General features: G+C 42.0%; 1 protein-coding gene across 7 annotated transcripts in view; it reads right to left on the minus strand.

Annotated features, from left to right (window-relative positions):
* Positions 1–5,015, minus strand: part of znf827 (zinc finger protein 827) — an 85,232-nt gene extending 80,217 nt beyond the window's left edge. For 4 of the 7 annotated variants that reach the window (XR_008809651.1, XM_056271801.1, XM_056271803.1 and 1 more), the window contains exon 1: positions 4,599–5,015. Coding sequence is in view for 6 of the 7 variants with exons in the window: in XM_056271801.1 (XP_056127776.1) it covers positions 4,599–4,641 (43 nt within the window). In the remaining variant the exon portion in view is untranslated. The remainder of the gene's footprint in view (positions 1–4,598) is intronic. The other 3 variants (XM_056271798.1, XM_056271799.1, XM_056271797.1) reach the window with 1 other exon arrangement.
* Between the last annotated feature and the right edge of the window lie 14,451 nt (positions 5,016–19,466).

Genomic DNA, 19,466 nt, shown 5'->3' on the forward strand with positions numbered 1-19,466 from the left:
ATGCACTTGTGTGGTACAACAACACAGGAAAGTGCCTGGAGCTCTCCAGAAGCTCCCCCCACCCTTTCCCCAGATGAACCAGCGTGCTGTTCCTTATGAACCACTGCCAACAGAATGCCTGCTATGAGCTGGTTATTACTCAGTGCTGGGCCGCCACTAGCCAAAGGGCTGCTCTCCTAGCTGTAGATCTCCATGTTGTGACTTGTCAACATGCGGAAAATCGTTACCCAGCTCAGGCTCTTGTATTCCACACAGGCTTTGATTGAGACTTGGGTGGGTATTGGGTAAAACATTGTGTTCGGAACTTGAGACTTTTTTCATTCACAGTCTATAGTGCTTCATGTAGCATACGGACAAAAGCTAGGTCCCACAGTTACGGGAAAAATATTATCAAGTGAGCATGTTGAATTTACTATGGGCTTAGGAGAAAAAAAAGATGGCCAGGTTCAGGGTACAAAAGTAGGGATGTTGTTTTTTTCTGCTTACACTACCAATGTTTTCAAACACAAAACACAAACTATTATATATTTTAACCATTTAGAAATGTGGGGGTTGGTAAGATTTTTTTTTTTTTAAGTATATTGTGCTCACCAAGGCTGCATTTATTTGATCAAAAATATTGTAAAAACAGTAAAACTGTGAAATATTATTACAATTTATATTAATTTTAATATTTTTAAAAAAATTAATTTATTCCTGTGATGGCAAAGCAGGCATTACTCCAGTCTTCAGTGTCACATGATCCTTTAGAAATCATTATAACATGCTGATTTGCTGCTCACGAAACATTTCTTATTCTTATCAGTGGTTGTGCTGCTTAATATTTTTGTGGAAACCGTGATCAAAAAAAAAGTCAGGATTCTGCAGTGATTTGAAATTGAATTTTTATAACAACGTAAAAGTATTTTACTATCACTTTTGATCAATTTAATGCATCCTTGCTGAATAAAAGTTTTAATTTCTTTAAAGTCTAAAAAAAAACTTTTGAACGGCATGCTATATAAAGAAAACATTTCAATTAAACAATAGATTAAAAAATTTATTTTAAATTATTTTTAAATAGTATACATTTTTCACACATACGTATGAAATTTATTGAATATAAGGAGAATCTGCATTCTGCAATAAAAGCTGGAAATTATACAGTTAATATAATTATAAAAGAAACACCAAGCATTCCTAAACACCAATGATGAAAAACATTACTGAGTGGCTTCTAATTTTAAACCTATTCTTACTGATGCTACCAAGACTATCCATTCTTGTAATGTCAAAACCTCGTCAAAGCATATGAATGATTAAAATTTAAAATAAAAAAAAGGTAAGATATAGCTCTGGCCCAATAGAGTTAGTGATCCTTCCCATTGAGCTTTGAGCTTGGCTTCAAGACCATCTGTCTGTTAGCTCTCAAAAATATACAATGCTAACACAGGCGATACCAGGCTACTTCGTGGCTGGTCATTTTAAAGATGCAAATTCTTTAATAATACATTACACATGAATCTTCCACTTGATGAGCCTAGTCCTTTACAATCATCGAGCCGCGTACAAAAAATTGTCTTAATTATGTCACCACAGTGCCTTTGACTGAGCACTCACAGCTAGACTTACACCTGTGATGAAAGCCAGGCGATCCAGCTAGCCAAATTAATCTAAATGTTCTGGTTCAGCATGCCTGGCTGAAGCCCCTTTCTGTATAAGCACTTGTTCAGGAGAGCATCCACCACCCTTCCCCTGCCCTTTAATTCATTTCTGAGAGGAAAGCCTGTGTATCATTATTCGCTTGAGCTCAAATGGGCAGACACCGGTGAGAGAGCCTGATCAAGTTGGTGGGGCACAGTGAAGAAAGAAGAGGAGGAGGAGAAGGAGGGGGTATTCTTGGCAGATTTTCCCTACAAATCAGATGCCAAGAGCGAAATGGAAACCTCCCCTCATTTTCCTTTCCCCTTAATCCAATGTTTTCAAGCCCAGGCCCAGCCAAGGTCATTATAATCATAGATGAGTGGAAAGGAGCCAGTGACCCACCATTACGGTAAGGTAGAGAGCCACCCAGTTGCACACACTCTGCCATCGGTCTGTAATGGAGAGCTGAAATCTGTGCAATGCTCCAATTCCTCCATTTGCAAATGCAGATAACCTTAAAGATCATGTGTGTATAATGGAAATGGCAGGCTCCCATAGGGAGACATTTTAGCTGATGGCAAAGGTCAGGGTGAAAGAATGATACGGGCTATATACTTGCACAAAATGGAAGCCTGCGAGTAAGACAAAGAACAGCAGAAAAGGAGAAAAAGAGGTAACCTCAGTCGACCTCTACACCTCGGAGTGGAAATCCGACGAAAACTGCTTAACGAGGCAGCAGCGTTTTAACCTAGGCTCTCTCCTCGCCATTAATTTACGGGAAGTTTGGTGAACTGTGACCTGCGGTTTGAACAAAATGTATGAATTCTGGGAAAAGGAGTCTGCATCAGTGTTATAAAGGCCGTGGTTTTGTAATCCCAGTGGTTTTCATTGTAGCACTCAAGCCAAAGGTCACATTTAACTGTCAAGAAGATCATCTGACTGTATCAAGGCCTTAATGCCCTCTTGCAAGTCTTGACCCATGCACATTGTGACGCAAGCACTCCTGAACTCAGAGATGTATTCTTAAGAAAGGGAAGTGAAAGATACACTTGCAAAAGGATATGTCATAGGCTTTTACATTCGCAGAAAAGAAAAACACCAGATGCCAGGCACATTGAAAGAGCAAACAAGCAGTTTCAGCACAACAATTCCACTGTCCTGGACTCATACTTTTAACTTTTTAAGGAAGTATATATAGCCTAGTAGTAATCATGAGCAAATGAGATAAATTTAGATCAAGAATGGTTCTGGTCATAAGCCTATCTGTCACAGGTAAATCACAGTGAACGCAAACAGAAGTAATGAATTGTGACATCACTCTTCCATGGCTGAATGAGAGGGCTGCGTGGGGTGCCGCCAAACTTCACATGAGCTTTTGCTGAGTTGGTGATTTTGATAAGACATGAATGGCAGTAGATATAATGTAGTTCATAAACACTGATAATTGAGACATTATAAATGTAATGAAAAGAAAAGCAGCAATTAGATATATTGTTATTATAGGTTTATATAGCATTTCCTGAATTCAGTTAAGAACTTTTCCTCACTGTTGAATTTTGTGAAACACCCAAATAATTTCATTAATAATCCAACATAACTGCCAAGTACATTTGGTTACACTGTTAAGTAGCCTAATTCACTAAAATAAAAAATAAAATAAAAAAAGTGTAGCTTGCTTTGTTTTTAAGTAAAATCTAAGTAGGTCCAAAGTAACAACTTTGAATTTAATTACTGGTTAAGATAATCGAGTCACTCTTAGAACAGAGCAGACATTATTGCAATGCCTAAGTTAAATGGTAAACAAACATGGCATTAACAAGAAAACATTTGCAATCCAATGCAGATACAATTCAAGCAGAACATTCCAGAGAACAAAATAAATTATCTCTGACTTTCAAAAAAGTCTCAAAAGGCGCCGTTTCGCTGCTGAATGGCAACACGCATAAAGATGCATTATGAGCGCTTGCTGTCGTGCACTTAAAGCGCCACCGTGCCACATTTCGCCAATTCCTCTGATCGATGTGTTCCACACTCTACACATCATGTCCCCTCTAGCGGCCGGCACACGCAACTACAGCCGTTATTAGCGAGCTGATAAAAGCACAATGTTAACATCCAGCTACACAGGGTCAAATGAACAGATATTGCGATTAATTCCAAGCGCAACCCGTGCAAAGCAAAGTAAGCCGTAAGGTTTCCGTCACGCGAGCTTCGAAGCGAGAGAAAAACGCGTTTTGCCTTTGTGCGTTATTGATCGCAGATTGTCTGCAATGAATGGCTGCATGAGGAAGGAAAAAACCCTTAACTTCAGGTGACCGACCATGGCTTTGACACAGGCAGCCTGCAGACATGAACCCCACTGAACTGGGAGGGGTGGAAGAAAATACCTCAGGTTAAAAAAATCCCGCTCGACAAACGAAAGAAAAAGTCGCGCACGCACACACACACACACACTCACATACGACCGCGGAAGGCGGAAAGTTGGACGAACGTGTTTTAGGGCGCATTTTTAAGTTGCGGGCTGCTGCTAGATAGCGCTGGAGCTAAGTGAAGGCAGGGGCACGGATGGAAGGCTGAGTCTGGCTCTCAGTCTGATCCGACTGACCCTTCATTTTATTGCGGCCAGATCCTCAGATCCTCCCCTTTCCCTTCCGCGAGTCTCTGCCTCGTTCGCGCGGACACATATAAGAAAAGACGCGCGACCATAAGCGCCAAATAAGCAGCGATAACGCGAGCTTTACTGGCCGCAACCTTTAGGCGGAACGGGACCTTTATCGATTATCTGCAATTAAAGGCACCGCTAGTGCGCTCGCTCCGCTAGCCCCCTCATCGCCAACATGGCTGCCTAGCACAGACCTAAAAAAGGAGAAATAACCTCCGCCGTGCCTTTGTCTGTTTCACCTCTTTAACCCTAAACTACTGCGCAAAACACACGGAGACGCGCTAAAATCGCGCCGAATGAGAAAACGACTTACGTGAAGGCAGGCGCTTGGGTTGCTCCTGTTTCCTCCTTGGCATTTTCCCCCTTTTATCACATTCTTCTTCTTGTTTAGGGATAAGAAGAAAAAAGGTCTTTCCCCATTGAAATTTAGCGAGGGAGCCTGATGGCAGGGACTTGTCGTGCACCTGGCTGTCCTCGGTTAAGTGTATTGTTGGGAACAGGGAAGAGTAGAGGAGGAGGTGCTGTTGTTGTTGCCGTGTCTTGACTATGGCTGCTCTCTGTAAGTGTGTGTCTCCGAGCCCCTAACTAACACTAATGCAGGGATCAAAGGGCAGCAACAGCAGAGCACACACACACACTCACTCACACACACACACACACACACACACATGCGCGCACACGCACACACACACACACACACACTCACTCTCTCACTCACAGAGAGAGGAGCTCGACCGACACAGCGACGAGAAAAGGGACAAGGTGCCCCCAAGCTTTCAGGGTGTATACTTGAATGACCACGAAGGATTTTTTTTTTATATTAATATATAAAATGGATTCTGACTGATGAATATTTAAACGGATTAAAAAAAAAAAAATCACCAAAAAAAACAAACAACGCTTTTTTGAACATAATGTAAAAATATTAATGTAAAATATTATTTAAAATTGATAAACATATTTTTTATGTTTATATATATTTTTTCATACATGCTTTTTATAAATGTTTGAATGAATCTGAGTTTACAGAACCCCCCAAATCAGAACAATTCGTTTTGATGTAGGCTAATGCTACAATTTAAATTTTGTTTTATTTACAGTAACACTTTACAATAGGGTTCAGTTTGTTGACATTAGTATTAGTTAAGGTGTTGTGAACTTACGATGAAAAATAATTTTAATGCCTTTATTAATCTATTGTTATTTTTTTTTACAATTATACATTTACTAAAAGTTGAATCTGTTTAAATGATAATTTAATACTCCTGATAACGCAACAAATGTATTGTTCATGTTAGTTAATGCATTAACTAACATTAAATAATAGGACCTTATTGAACATTTTTCAGTTAATTATCATATTTTCTCATTTTAAGATTTAAAAAAATTATTATAATGTTATTATACCTTTATTTATCAATGTTAAATGTCCTGGCCAGCAATTGAATCATAACAAATACTGTAACAAATGCTATTGTCCTTTGTTAGTTCATGTTAGTTAATGCATTAACTAACATTGAATAATATGACCTTATTGTAAAGTGTTACCAGATTTACAATTAATAATACTTTCTCATTTTAAGATTTTAAAAAATATATTATTATGTTACCACCATTATACATTTATTTATACACTTATAAATGTACATTTATAAATGTCCTGGCTAGCAATTGAATGATAACAAATGTATCAAATGTTATTACCCATTGATAGTTATGGGATATTTATTGTAATGTGTTACTAAATTTACAATGAATTATTATTATTTTTTTGTTTAAGATTTTTTATTATTATTATTATATTATCATTATACTTTCATCTATAAATGTTAAATGTCCTGGCTAGCAGTTGAATTATATACTGAATATGAGTTTCTGTACAATTAATTTAGTAATAAATAGGTTATTCATATTGGAATGTCATTTCATTTCATTCTTGTAAACAAAAATCTATCAAATCAAATCAAATAATACAAATAAAAGCTTAAATGTATTTTTTCCCATTGCACTTCATTATATGGTGACTTGATTAAAAACCAGACCCTCCTCCTCCTTCCCCCATCCCACACACAAACACACACACACACACACACACACACACACACACACACACAATACTCTGTTCTATGCATAGCACTGAAGCAGCCGGCTGTTCCCCACTCAGGGCTGGACTCCAGCAGGCTGCATGCTGTTGGACAAGTTCGTTCTTTCACACCTCTTTGGTGTTAGGAGGACTGTATCCTCCCTCATGCCATGCTGCCATCCTCCTCACAACCATCCACACGTGCAGCTCGTTACTGTGGCAATTAGCACAGGCCCAAAATTAGCCCACTTCGCCTCTGCACAGGTGACTGACACACACTTTGTAGCTTGCTCATTAGAATATGGCTGCCTCACCATTCCTCTGCCTCATTGTCACCCCTTTAAAGTCCACGTAGAGGCTGTTGAACTGTAAACTTTTGGACCTTGGTGGTAGTGTTTACATGTGTACCATAGTAAAAAGTGATGAGAGGTCGATTCTTCTCATAGTTTTATGTTTTCATTATTCAATTTGCGTTTAGATCTCAATATTTGCACGTCCAACTCGTTCCCATTTTGTACTATTTGATGTGTAATATAAGGAAACACATTTTATGGTAATCTTACCAAATCTCCCCTGCATGTGTGTGCGCTGCTTGTTATTGTTTAAGATTAGTTTAGTCTCCATGGCGAGGTCACGGTCTGTTCTGTAACCCCGCCGATGCCAGGCAGCTGAGGTAATGCGCGCACGCAGACAATCTGCTGATAGTAGTCATGGCAACAGCAGCATGACCTCACACTTGGTAGCAACCTAAAGGTCACCTAACAGACATCATGTTTTGATGGGAACTGTATCAACTGAACCTGACAATGACAAACATCTGCGAAAGAAAGGAGACCGTTTCCATTGACATATCTGTTTCCATTTGATACTTTTTAACCCTTTCATTCACACTCCAGCGATATTTTACAAATTACCCAGAGACCTCAATTTATTCCGCGTGTGGTTATAATGTTGCATCCTTTTACATTCATTTGCAATGCAGTTTATGGCATATGAAAAATACTATTTTGCCATTTAACATTCAATTATTTGCAAAAAAATATATATAGTTAGCCCCATACTGTCCGTCTAATTATATTTCTTGTACTGTATTGATAAGCATGATTGTTCTGCTGGTCTTTGAAAGCAACTCATTTTGTCTGTTGGCATTATTACTACTTATTAAAATGGCTCCCCTGCAGCAGTGCAGGCTGTTAGAGAGCTAAATGAATTTCAGGTGCTTCAGTAGCGGATAAAGGAGGTTGGATAAAGAGGTATATCTCTCCCCGAGGCCAAGCATAGTGGTGTGGGTTACCTCTTTTTCAACTCGTTGCTGCCTCTTTCTCTTTGTTAGGATGTTGCAAGATTGTGTTAGGAACACTGAGTGAGCAGGTCATTAGAGGACTAGTGACATGACAGGATTGTGTGACGGGTGAGAGAGGAAGCTTGAATGACAGAGCTCGAAAATTGTCTTACTGGGGTGGTTGCTAAAAAATATTTTCTTAGCCCTCTGCCCTGCATATTCATAGACTTATGATGCCATAAAATAAGTGTTGCTTTAAACATTTAACCTTATTGTAATCATTTTATGTTTTTGGATGTGATGACCTGTGTTTCAAAGTAGGGGCATTTTTGTGCCATTAGAAGGTGTTATTTTAAACCTTAGACAATAAACAGAACCCTTGATTCATTTAAAGATCGCCGTAATGAAACAATACTGAATTTGAACACTCAGTGACAAAAATATGTTGTAAGAACATTTTGCTCGCGTTCCCATTAAGCTACGAAAACTTTATTTGTGAGTGTTCTCGGAACGTTCAAAACGTCCAGCTTCTTAAAAAAAACCCTGGTTTTGTGAATGTTATCATTTTGCAGGTATTATGGGAACGTTACTTTTAAATGTTCTCTGAAACATCTGAAAAAAGTAGCAAGTTTTAATGTTTAACCCTCTGGGGTCCTTCATTTCAGAGTCACACTCAGGACCTTCGGGTCCAAATGGGCCGGAAGGGTGGGATTAATATTTATTTTAAAAAATCACCTTTTTTTTTTTTTACTTTTTTTTTATAATAATTTTTCTTTTCTTTTTTGGTGTTTTGAGATAATTTCAAAAATAAAAATGATTTATAATTAATATTAATGCAATACTTATGACCCATTTTTTCCCCATTGAATATAATAGTTTTTTTTTTTTTTTTTTTTTTTTAAAGCTGTATTTCATTTTAGAGTCAAGCCTAGGCCTCATGAAAGCAATTTTTGAAATGAGATGGATGCCATCTGGTGGACAAACTGAGCATTTTAAAAATTCAAAACCCATATGTTTTCTGAATTTATTAGTGTGTATGTGTATAAAAGTGTGTTTGTGTGTGTGTGTGTGTGTGTGTGTGTGTGTGTGTGGATGTGTCTGTTTTGCACTCTTGATGATTCACCCCTTCACTGTTGTGAGCTTTTTTTCTGGATCGTGGCTGATTTGTAGATTGTACGCACAAAAAAACTCTGTATTTTCACATTTTTGCCAATTTCCCATTCATTTCCTATGCGGGTCCATTTGGACCCGAAGGTCCTGAGTGTGACTATTTTTTTTACAACAACTTAGACTATTCAAATCCTGTCCCCAATTTTTTTGGGTGTTCATATACCAAGTACCAACAAAGTCACCAAATTTCGGACCATTCCGATAAAGCTATGATTTAAAAAAAAAAATCAATTTATTAATGTTACTGGAAGGATGTTTGATCATAACCTTGCCAGAATGTTAGACACATTTCTGAGAATGTTCCCTGTTAGCTGGGGTGGTAAAATACTTTTAAAACTCAGCTTTACAGATTTTATTTAGTGAACAAAGAGCAAGTTCAAATAACCTTGATGATTTTTAATATGGAAAAGAGCATTTGATCATATTTTGATAATTTACTATGTGTTCATTAACATTATTTAATGCAAATAATCTGCGTAACGGTGCAGTCACATTATAGTGAAATGTGTGCAAAAAGGTACATTTGCTATTATCAAGAGTGTAGCGATGTATGAAGCACAGCTCACACAGAAATTACTTTCAAACCAAACACCTTTCTTTTGGTTAACGCATTGAATTCATGTGAACCCTTTGCGAAATTTGCGTGTGAAATCTTTTGCCCTCACACGATATTCTTTTTCCCGAAGCTCCAAAAAAACACATCCATCCATCATAAAAGTAATTCATATGGCTCCACGGGGTTAATATAGCCCTTCTGAAGCGAAGCGATGAGTTTTTGTAAGAAAAATATCCATAACTTTATTAATCACTGTCTTCCAGTAACGGCCGTAGGCGAGTAGTTCCGGCGGAAGAGTGACCTCTGACTCGACGCATGATGCATTGACGAACGCAGAAGCGCAGAGGATAGAAAAAAAAAAAACACCAGTTACGAATTAGAAGTCTAAAATGAGAATTTTTAAAGCGAAATGTTGGAGGAGCTTGAGTTTGTTGATCAGCCCTATTTGTTTGAACCGCGAGAGGCGTCTACTCTCACCTACTATACGCTACAACATATACGTCGGGTCAGAGGTCACTCTTCAGCCGGAACTAGACTCGCGTACTGCCGTTACTGGAAGCCAGTGATTATAGTTTATAAAGTTATAAATATGGATATTTTTTCTTACAAAATCTTTTATTTATCTTCAGAAGACCTTTATTAACCCCGTGGATTACTTTTATGATGGATGGATGCACTTTTTTGGGCTTCTATTCCTTCCCATTATAAAGCTTGGAAGAGCCAGGATATTTTTTTAATATAACTCTGATTGTGTTTGGCTGAAAGATGAAAGTCATAATACACCTATAAATGGCTTGAGGGTGTGTAAATTATGGGGTAATTTTCATTTTTGGGTGAGCTAACCCTTTAAGGCATGACTTATGGACACAAACATTTGACAACGGGATTCAAGGTGCAAGTTTTTGAAACAATAACGTTATTGTCTCTCAAATTTGTGAAAACGGTGATGTCATGCTCATGCGTATTACGTGTTCAGTCTATAGGCGCGTAGTATTTCTTTACAAAAAATGACATCACCAGCTACTGGCCTGACATGCATATCAGCGTTTTTAGTCGTTTTTGTGGATCTGTGTGAGCGGGGATCGTTTTGACAACTTTGTCATCTGTACTGTTGAGGCAAAAATTCGTATTAAACATCATCACTGTGTAAGAGACAGTCTGAGTCAAATAGTATTTTAAAAAAAAAAAGTATTTATTCTTGCAAGAATAGGCCCAGTCACCAACCCAGCAGTTACCATGTGGAGTGAGTGAGAGAGACACCAGACAGGAAGCAATGGGCAGCCTTTATACCATTTTCAAGGTCTTTGGCAGGCTTCTTTTGCCTGCCTTCCACAGATAAGACACCCATGCTTATGTAAGTTTCTGTTTATCACTAGTTATCCCTTAAGACCACCACCAAAAGTCAGTACTAGTAGGGTCAAAGGTTCTGTCCCATAAGTGTCACACCCAGCCACCTCCCCAGATACCCAAACATGCATACATCCTGTTCACAAAAATATATGTTCCCATATCTAATGATCAATTAACATTTTTCCATTACAGTATGTTAAATACACAAAGGAAAAAAAAATTCGCTAGTACATTCATTGTCATGTAAACGTACCCTTAGACATGTAAATGTGTGATTTCTGTCAGAGCATTGTAAACATTTAAACATCTACAATCATGCTTTATTTTATCATGAAACCTAATTATCACAGATTTTTTTTGTGTAGTTGCATTCAAAATGCACTTGGCTCTAAAAACTAAGAGGGCACGTGCTTCTGGATAGTCTATTATTGCCACATGGGACGCGAGGTCTTTCACACATATCTAACACCAGTAAACACTTCTTGTATTAAAATTATTCCCAATTAGCCTGTGAACACAGTAGATCGTTGACTACAATTTAACATCAGTTATTTGGAGTGTAAGGTATGGCATAGCTCTACGTCACCATCTTAAGTTTCTAGATGAAGAATTGTTGGTCTGTTCTGACTCAAACTGCCTTTGAAATAGAGATTATTACAGCGGAAAGCTGGTGCCAGCGTTTTCCCCGGCATGCCACCTGTCTCCCTTCCCTCTCTTCTCACTCCCTCTTCCAGCTGTGTGACAGAAGCAGGTGGTTGCCCCTGTACTTGCTCTCTAACCTTTTGCACTGGAAAGGATACCTCACAAAAAAAGGCTACTCTTCCTCGTCCCGCGCTGACCACGTTCAAGGACGTTGATTCGTTTTGACTCAACCATAAACTGTTAATTATCTACTCGAAAAAAAAAAAAATTGGTTCTGTTCCAATTTGGGGGATGTTTACAGGCATAGTTCACCCAAAAACGAAACTTCTGTCATCATTACTCATCCTCATGTCATTCCAAACCCATAACTTTCAGTTATTTTTGGAACGCAAATGAAGATATTTTTTATATTCTTGCATCATTTTCCCATTAAAAGTCCATGCAACCCAAATTTTTAGGCTTTAAAAAGGTCATAAAGACATTATAAAAGTAATCATTTTTAATCCAAGTCTTCTAGAGACATAATCACTTTATATGAACAGATTTAATTTAGGCTTTTATTCACATATAAACATTGATCTACGCACATAGAGCACATTAAATATGGTAAACGGAAGTTGAAGTGTGCTTGCTTGACTCGCCAGAACCATGAGGTTTGTTCTTACACGTCAAGCAAGTACATTTGAGGTGCAATTGACCATATTCTGATGTGATGAGAGAATATAAAATGAATTTATGGGTTTGCAATAATATGATGGTGAGTAAATGTTGACAGAATTAAATTTTGGGGATAAACCCATAACTTTAAATACAACTGGTTGATGAAGAACAAGATCTGCTCTGAGCCTTTCTCCTGATAAAGTGTGACAGAGTTAGCCCCCTTTTCTTGGCCTTTGACACTTTGCCACCTCAGCCCACTAGCACATTGCGTGCTGGTGCTAAGTGTCAAAAATGATGACCTTTATTTTTATGCATGTTGACTGAATATTTAGAGCAAGACAATTTCTGTCTTTGAAAAGTTAAACTTTCAAGATCAACTATTGGTATAATATTTTTAATGCTTATATATGGAAAGGTTATTTGGTTATATTATATTTGTTATATATTATTATAGAAATAATTTAAATTTGACTGGATTCACCAGCACATCTAGGGATGAAACTAAGTTAATATCACAGTACTGTCCATCTAAAAATGACCTTTTAATTTAGTCTAAGGCCTCTCTTTGACCTATTCCTGTTGCTCTTTAAAGCTCTGTGACCAAGAATAATTTTATAAAAGACAATTAGTTTGAAGTCATTTATTCTACCTTATGGAGTGTGTAACCCCCATAGACTTAAATTGGCTTAATTATTTGATTACTGTGCTGCATTTCATGCTTCTTTTGTCTTGGAAGCTTTTTTTCAGATGGTTCTTCCCTCGGCTGAAGACATTATACCTCAGCCCATCACCTCTGATTACGTGCTCAAACATTGTATGTTTGTGCATTTAGTGTGTCAGGTGGCAGTACACTAATTTAAATAATTTAACTTTGATTTTCAAGTGTATTTTTTTTTTTTTTTTTTTTTTTTTTTTTTTACAGTATATGTGCATTTAGGGGGCAAAATTGTTAAAAAGTGATTCTGTCATGACAACTCTCAGAGTGTTTGGTATGGTTATGGATTTGACAATATTTGGTCCTGGCAGAATAGATCTGCTACGCTGCTGCTGCTGCTGCTGTAGAGCAAGTTCGGGACTACTGCCCATACACACATGACACAATGCTGTGAGCAAGTAAGTCATGCTGCTGCTGTACAAATAGCATTCATGAATTACTCATAGCAGATCTACAGGTGGAGCGGGGGAAGGTGGAGGGTTTCTGAATGCGCATGTGAATGATTTCTTTTTTATTACTTAATTTTGTAATCATTGTATCATTTGTAGTCATTCTCGCAGCCGGGGGTATACTGAGTGACTATTTGGAACGTCTGGCGCGGATCCTGGACATGCAGGTATCTGCTATTCCCGAGCCGGAGCCAGGGTCTGCCGTTCCAGGGCCGGAACCAGTGCCAGAGCCAGTGCCTGTTTCAGAGATAGAGCCAGTGCCTGTTCCAGAGCCGGAGCCAGTGTCGGTTCCTGAGCCAGAGCCAGAGCCAGTGCCTGTTCCAGAGCCGGAGCCAGTGTTTGTTCCTGAGCCGGAGCCGGAGCCAGTGCCTGTCCCAGAGCCAGAGCCAGTGCCTGTTCCAGAGGCGGAGCCAGTGTTTGTTCCTGAGCCGGAGCCAGAGCCAGTGCCTGTTCCAGAGCCAGAGTCAGAGCCAGTGCCTGTTCCAGAGCCGGAGCCAGTGTCTGTTCCTGAATCGGAGTTAGCGTCTGTTTCTGTGTTTGTGTCTGTCCTAGTTGCCGTTGCTGTTCTGGTGGCTGTTCCTGAGCCAGAGCCTGTTCCTGAGCCGGTGCTAGTGCCAGTGTCTGCTCCAGAGCCGGAGCCAGTGCCAGTGTCTGCTCCAGAGCCGGAGCCAGTGCCAGTGTCTGCTCCAGAGCCAGAGCCGGAGCCAGTGCCAGTGTCTGCTCCAGAGCCAGAGCCGGAGCCAGTGCCAGTGTCTGCTCCAGAGCCAGAGCCGGAGCCAGTGCCAGTGTCTGCTCCAGAGCCGGAGCCAGTGCCAGTGTCTGCTCCAGAGCCGGAGCCAGTGCCAGTGTCTGCTCCAGAGCCAGAGCCGGAGCCAGTGCCAGTGTCTGCTCCAGAGCCAGAGCCGGAGCCAGTGCCAGTGTCTGCTCCAGAGCCGGAGCCAGTGCCAGTGTCTTCTCCAGAGCCGGAGCCGGTGCCAGTGTCTGCTCCAGAGCCGGAGCCAGTGCCAGTGTCTGCTCCAGAGCCGGAGCCAGTGCCAGTGTCTGCTCCAGAGCCAGAGCCGGAGCCAGTGCCAGTGTCTGCTCCAGAGCCAGAGCCGGAGCCAGTGCCAGTGTCTGCTCCAGAGTCGGAGCCAGTGCCAGTGTCTGCTCCAGAGCCGGAGCCGGTGCCAGTGTCTGCTCCAGAGCCGGAGCCGGTGCTAGTGTCTGCTCCAGAGCCGGAGCCGGTGTCTGTTGCTGTTCCTGAGCCGGTGTCTGCTGTTCCGGAGCCAGTGCCAGTGTCTGTTCCAGAGCCTCTGCCATGGCCGCCCGAGGGGTCTTCACCGCCCTGGCCGCCCGAAGGGTCTTCACCGCCCTGGCCGCCCGAAGGACTGACGTCTGCTTCGCCCTGGCCATCTGATGGACTGTCTGCTCCGCCTTGGCCACCCGATGGACTGTCTGCTTCGCCTTGGCCACCCGATGGACTGTCTGCTTCGCCCTGGCCACCCGATGGACTGTCTGCTTTGCCCTGGCCGCCCGATGGACTGTCTGCTTCGCCCTGGCCACCCGATGGACTGTCTGCTTCGCCCTGGCCACCCGATAGACTGTCTGCTTTGCCCTGGCCACCCAATGGACTGTTTGCTTCGCCCTGGCCGCCCGATGGACTGTCTGCTTCGCCCTGGCCGCCCGATGGACTGTCTGCTCCGCCTTGGCCACCCGATGGACTGTCTGCTTCGCCTTGGCCACCCGATGGACTGTCTGCTTTGCCCTGGCCACCCAATGGACTGTCTGCTTCGCCCTGGCCGCCCGATGGACTGTCTGCTTCGCCTTGGCCACCCGATGGACTGTCTGCTTTGCCCTGGCCACCCGATGGACTGTCTGCTTCGCCCTGGCCGCCCGATGGACTATCTGCTTCGCCCTGGCTGCCCGATGGACTGTCTGCTCCGCCTTGGCCACCCGATGGACTGTCTGCTTCGCCTTGGCCGCCCGATGGCCTGTCTGCTTCGCCCTGGCCGCCCGATGGACTGTCTGCTTCACCTTGGCCACCCGATGGACTGTCTGCTCCGCCTTGGCCACCCGATGGACTGTCTGCTTCGCCTTGGCCACCCGATGGACTGTCTGCTTCGCCCTGGCCGCCCGATGGACTGTCTGCTTCGCCCTGGCCGCCCGATGGACTGTCTGCTTCGCCCTGGCCGCCCGATGGACTGTCTGCTTCGCCCTGGCCGCCCGATGGACTGTCTGCTTCGCCCTGGCCGCCCGATGGACTGTCTGCTTCGCCCTGGCCGCCCGATGGACTGTTTGCTTCGCCCTGGCCGCCCGATGGACTGTCTGCTTCGCCCTGGCCGCCCGATGGACTGTCTGCTTCGCCCTGGCCGCCCGATGGACTGTCTGCTTCGCCCTGGCCACCCGATGGACTGTCTGCTTTGCCCTGGCCGCCCGATGGACTGTCTGCTTCGCCCTGGCCACCCGATGGACTGTCTGCTTCGCCCTGGCCGCCCGATGGACTGTCTGCTTTGCCCTGGCCACCCGATGGACTGTCTGCTTCACCCTGGCCGCCCGATGGACTGTCTGCTTCGCCCTGGCCGCCCGATGGACTGTCTGCTTCGCCTTGGCCACCCGATGGACTGTCTGCTCCGCCTTGGCCACCCGATGGACTGTCTGCTTCGCCTTGGCCACCCGATGGACTGTCTGCTTCGCCCTGGCCACCCGATGGACTGTCTGGTTTGCCCTGGCCGCCCGATGGACTGTCTGCTTCGCCCTGGCCGCCCGATGGACTGTCTGCTTCGCCCTGGCCACCCGATGGACTGTCTGCTTCGCCCTGGCCGCCCGATGGACTGTCTGCTTCACGCTGGCCTCCCAAGAAGAAGCGGTCTGTCCCTCCCGTCCCGCCCTGGTCTGTCCCTCCCGTCCCGCCCTGGTCTGTCCCTCCCGTCCCGCCCTGGTCTGTCCCTCCCGTCCCGCCCTGGTCTGTCCCTCCCGTCCCGCCCTGGTCTGTCCCTCCCGTCCCGCCCTGGTCTGTCCCTCCCGTTCCGCCCTGGTGTTTCCTTCCTGTCCCGCCCTTGTCTGATGGAGCGTCTGGTAGCCGCTCCGTAGGGAGGGGGTAATGTCACATGCCTGTCCTGTCTTGTGTTGCACATGGGTGTTTTGGTTTATTTGGGCCTTGTGCTCTTGTCATTGTCTGATCCCTCCCCCTTGTTACCTGATTAGTGTTGAGTTCTTCCACCTGTCCCCTCTTGATTTGTTCCCTTCTTAAGTCTCCTCTTGTTTGCAGTCTTGGTGTGATCGTTGTCTAATGTCTCCCATTCCCCGTGATCGTCTACATGTTCAGGTTCTGTTATCGTTTCATCAGGTACAGTTGTTGTTTCAGTTTTATTCGTTGTGTTTTTCCCCCTCTTGTGGGTTTTTGCTTTGTGTTTGGTTTGTTTTTGTAATAAATATCATCTCCTCCTGCACTTGAGTCCTCATACCTTTTTTCCTTGCACACTCCGTGACAAAAGGTTGCCATACATTACATATAAACCTTTAGGAATAACAAAGGTTGCCATACATTACATATAAACCTTTAGTCATTTCACCATTATATCTGTATACATTTATATACATACACTTCCCAATACAATCAGCATGTGAATGATTTCATGTGCTAGAAAAGCTGTACCTTAACTGCTCGCACAAGCAGAAGAACGATGTACTGTTGCCGTGGTTTGTGGCAATATGGATTACAAAGTAGGTAAATTAACCTTTACGAAGATGGATCAGAGAATGAATTGCATCTAAATAAGGTAGGAAAAATCCCCACTCGCCACTAGTTCACAACCCATTTTACTTCAGTCATGTGACATTTTTCTGAGTGAAAAAGGATAAATAAATAAATAGGCATAGTGGCCTCATTCAAAATGAAAAGACGTTTCAGATAATTACGAGTAGTTTTTTTTTATAATATCATACGCTTATGAATCATTCACCATAAGACTATTAATGTGTATAAAGAAAAGATATAGCTTCTGCTAATTTCATGTTACATTTTAATTTAAGCATATGTCTGTTTATGGTCAGCTCTCAGTTCTCTCTCCCTTATTGCAATCTTCTGTTCATAAATTTATTCTCTTTCTACCAGTCTTTCTATTCAATCAATCGTGTTATTTTTATACATTTTGATTACATTCTTGAATGCTGGAAAGCCTCTCATCATTCTGTGGATCCACTAATACTGTAAGAAGCCCATGAAACACACAACACTGACATTTAGCAGTTGAATGGAGGCTCTCTACAGGTAATTATTTTAGCATTTGCTATCCTTGCATCCCTCTGGCTTTACAGTGAATGTACTGCTGAAATGACATAAAATTAATAGTATTTGCGAAATAATGCTGGCATGCCATTCTGAACTAGTGCGCAGTGTTTTAGTAATGCATTGTAGTGCCATCAATGCTGTGTGTGAATTATAGACTTTCCTAAATGTTTTATCTGACCATTTCTCCAACACTTTAATGGAAGTCACTGACTGTTCTCGTTTTGCATATGGGAAATACTATCGGTTGAGCCCATGGTGAGGTGATTACAGTTCTCTTTTGATCCACAGTGTAACATGAGCCCTATGTGCTTTTGTGTGGCTATGGCTTTGTCTCTGATGGGATTTCTGCCCTCTCTCCATTTCCCTTTGTTTCTCTCCTTTTCTCTCCCTCTCTTCGAGGCTCCTCCTCCTCTTCATAGGACCCACCAATGAGAGACACTTGAGGTGCTGACCTTATCAGGTGGAGGTCAATGCCAGGTCAGGGATCTGTTGCTAGGCTACCATCAGATAAGTAGCGGGAAGACTGAGCACTGGGTTGCGCTGTCATTCAGTGCTTGTCATGTAATCTCATTCATTTGCTGACAATTGCCTGAACGTCACAGAAGGTTATCGAGCCTATCCTGTCATAATTAAACACATTAAAATATTAAACCAACAAAGCCAAGTGCTGGCAGCTCTTCTTGGCTTATGTGGTATCAGAGATGGCCAGCTGAGCATAAACATGAAGTTCTTAATTTAGATTTGGATGTGCTGGATTTGAAATGAATGCCATCTGAACCATGAAAATGAACTAGGCATGAAAATGAACCAGAAAACATGAGGGAATTGCACATGATATTCCATCAAGCAGGACAAATATTGCATCAACATATAGATAAAAATGGTTGAAATCAAGATTTAAAGGAATAGCTGACCCCAAAAATGGAACACAAAAGGAGAATTTGTGAAAAAATGCACTAGTTGTGCTTTAACTATATTAATTACAACAAATGGGGACTGAGACTTTCAAGTTTCCAAAATGACTCTAAAGCCTGTTAAAGTATCATTAAAGTTCATATTACTTATGTTCTATATTACAAATCTGAAGTTATATGATTGCTTTGTGTGACGAAACAGATTGAAAATGAGGTGTTGTTTACTGATAATCTTCCCCACAAGTTTAACTGTTGCAATCAGATCACGGTATCAGCACTCACTCAATCCCATAATGCACCGCAATGACAAGTGTACAACCGATGTACACTCAATGGCTAGAGAATACCCATAATGCACTGTGAGAGTCGCACGCCGAGTGAATTCCCACGTCTGATCAGAAGTTGGCGCCCGCAGCTGAATCATCCATCCATCCATTTTCCAAAACCGCTGGTCCAATGTGGCTACTATGTAATATCATACAGGTACAAATTCCTTTTTAATTAGTTATTAAATTGTTTAATTAGGTTTATACAGTTTCCATGACAGAGTTGAAGATTAATCATTTATTACCACTGAAACTGCTATTTTGCTAAGTTTCAAATCATTATTAAACAGCAAGCACAAACTACAAGCAGCACCCCTTCCATTGCGGTCAGTGTCCGAATTCACTCACTTATTCTCATTCACGACTTCATGTGGACTACCGTATATTAATCACTAATCAGTAATGTAGGGAATAGTGAATGAGGGTAGGCTATAGGAGGCGATTTTTGAACACAGCTATTTTGAACATCAACCTATTTATTGGAAAAACGGCATGAACTGTCATTATTGTGCCAATGAGAGTAATGGCAGATGACAATATTATCAGTAACAAGCAATCACTTTTTTAGTAAAAAGCTATACATTTAAGTCTATTTTTCATGCAAGCTATCGTATGCATTTATTAATTGTATTATCTCAAATTTGGTTAGAAAGAATGAGAAAAAAAGAGCGAGTTTGTTATGACATGAGAATAAGTAAATAAACAATAAAAGCTATTCCTTCAAAGAGGTCCTAAAAATGTCCATCCTTGTCATTTTCAATGTC

The sequence above is a fragment of the Rhinichthys klamathensis genome, unplaced genomic scaffold (assembly GCF_029890125.1).
Source record: "Rhinichthys klamathensis goyatoka isolate OS25496 unplaced genomic scaffold, OSU_Roscu_1.1 h1tg000325l_1, whole genome shotgun sequence".
In the NCBI taxonomy this organism is placed as follows: domain Eukaryota; kingdom Metazoa; phylum Chordata; class Actinopteri; order Cypriniformes; family Leuciscidae; genus Rhinichthys; species Rhinichthys klamathensis.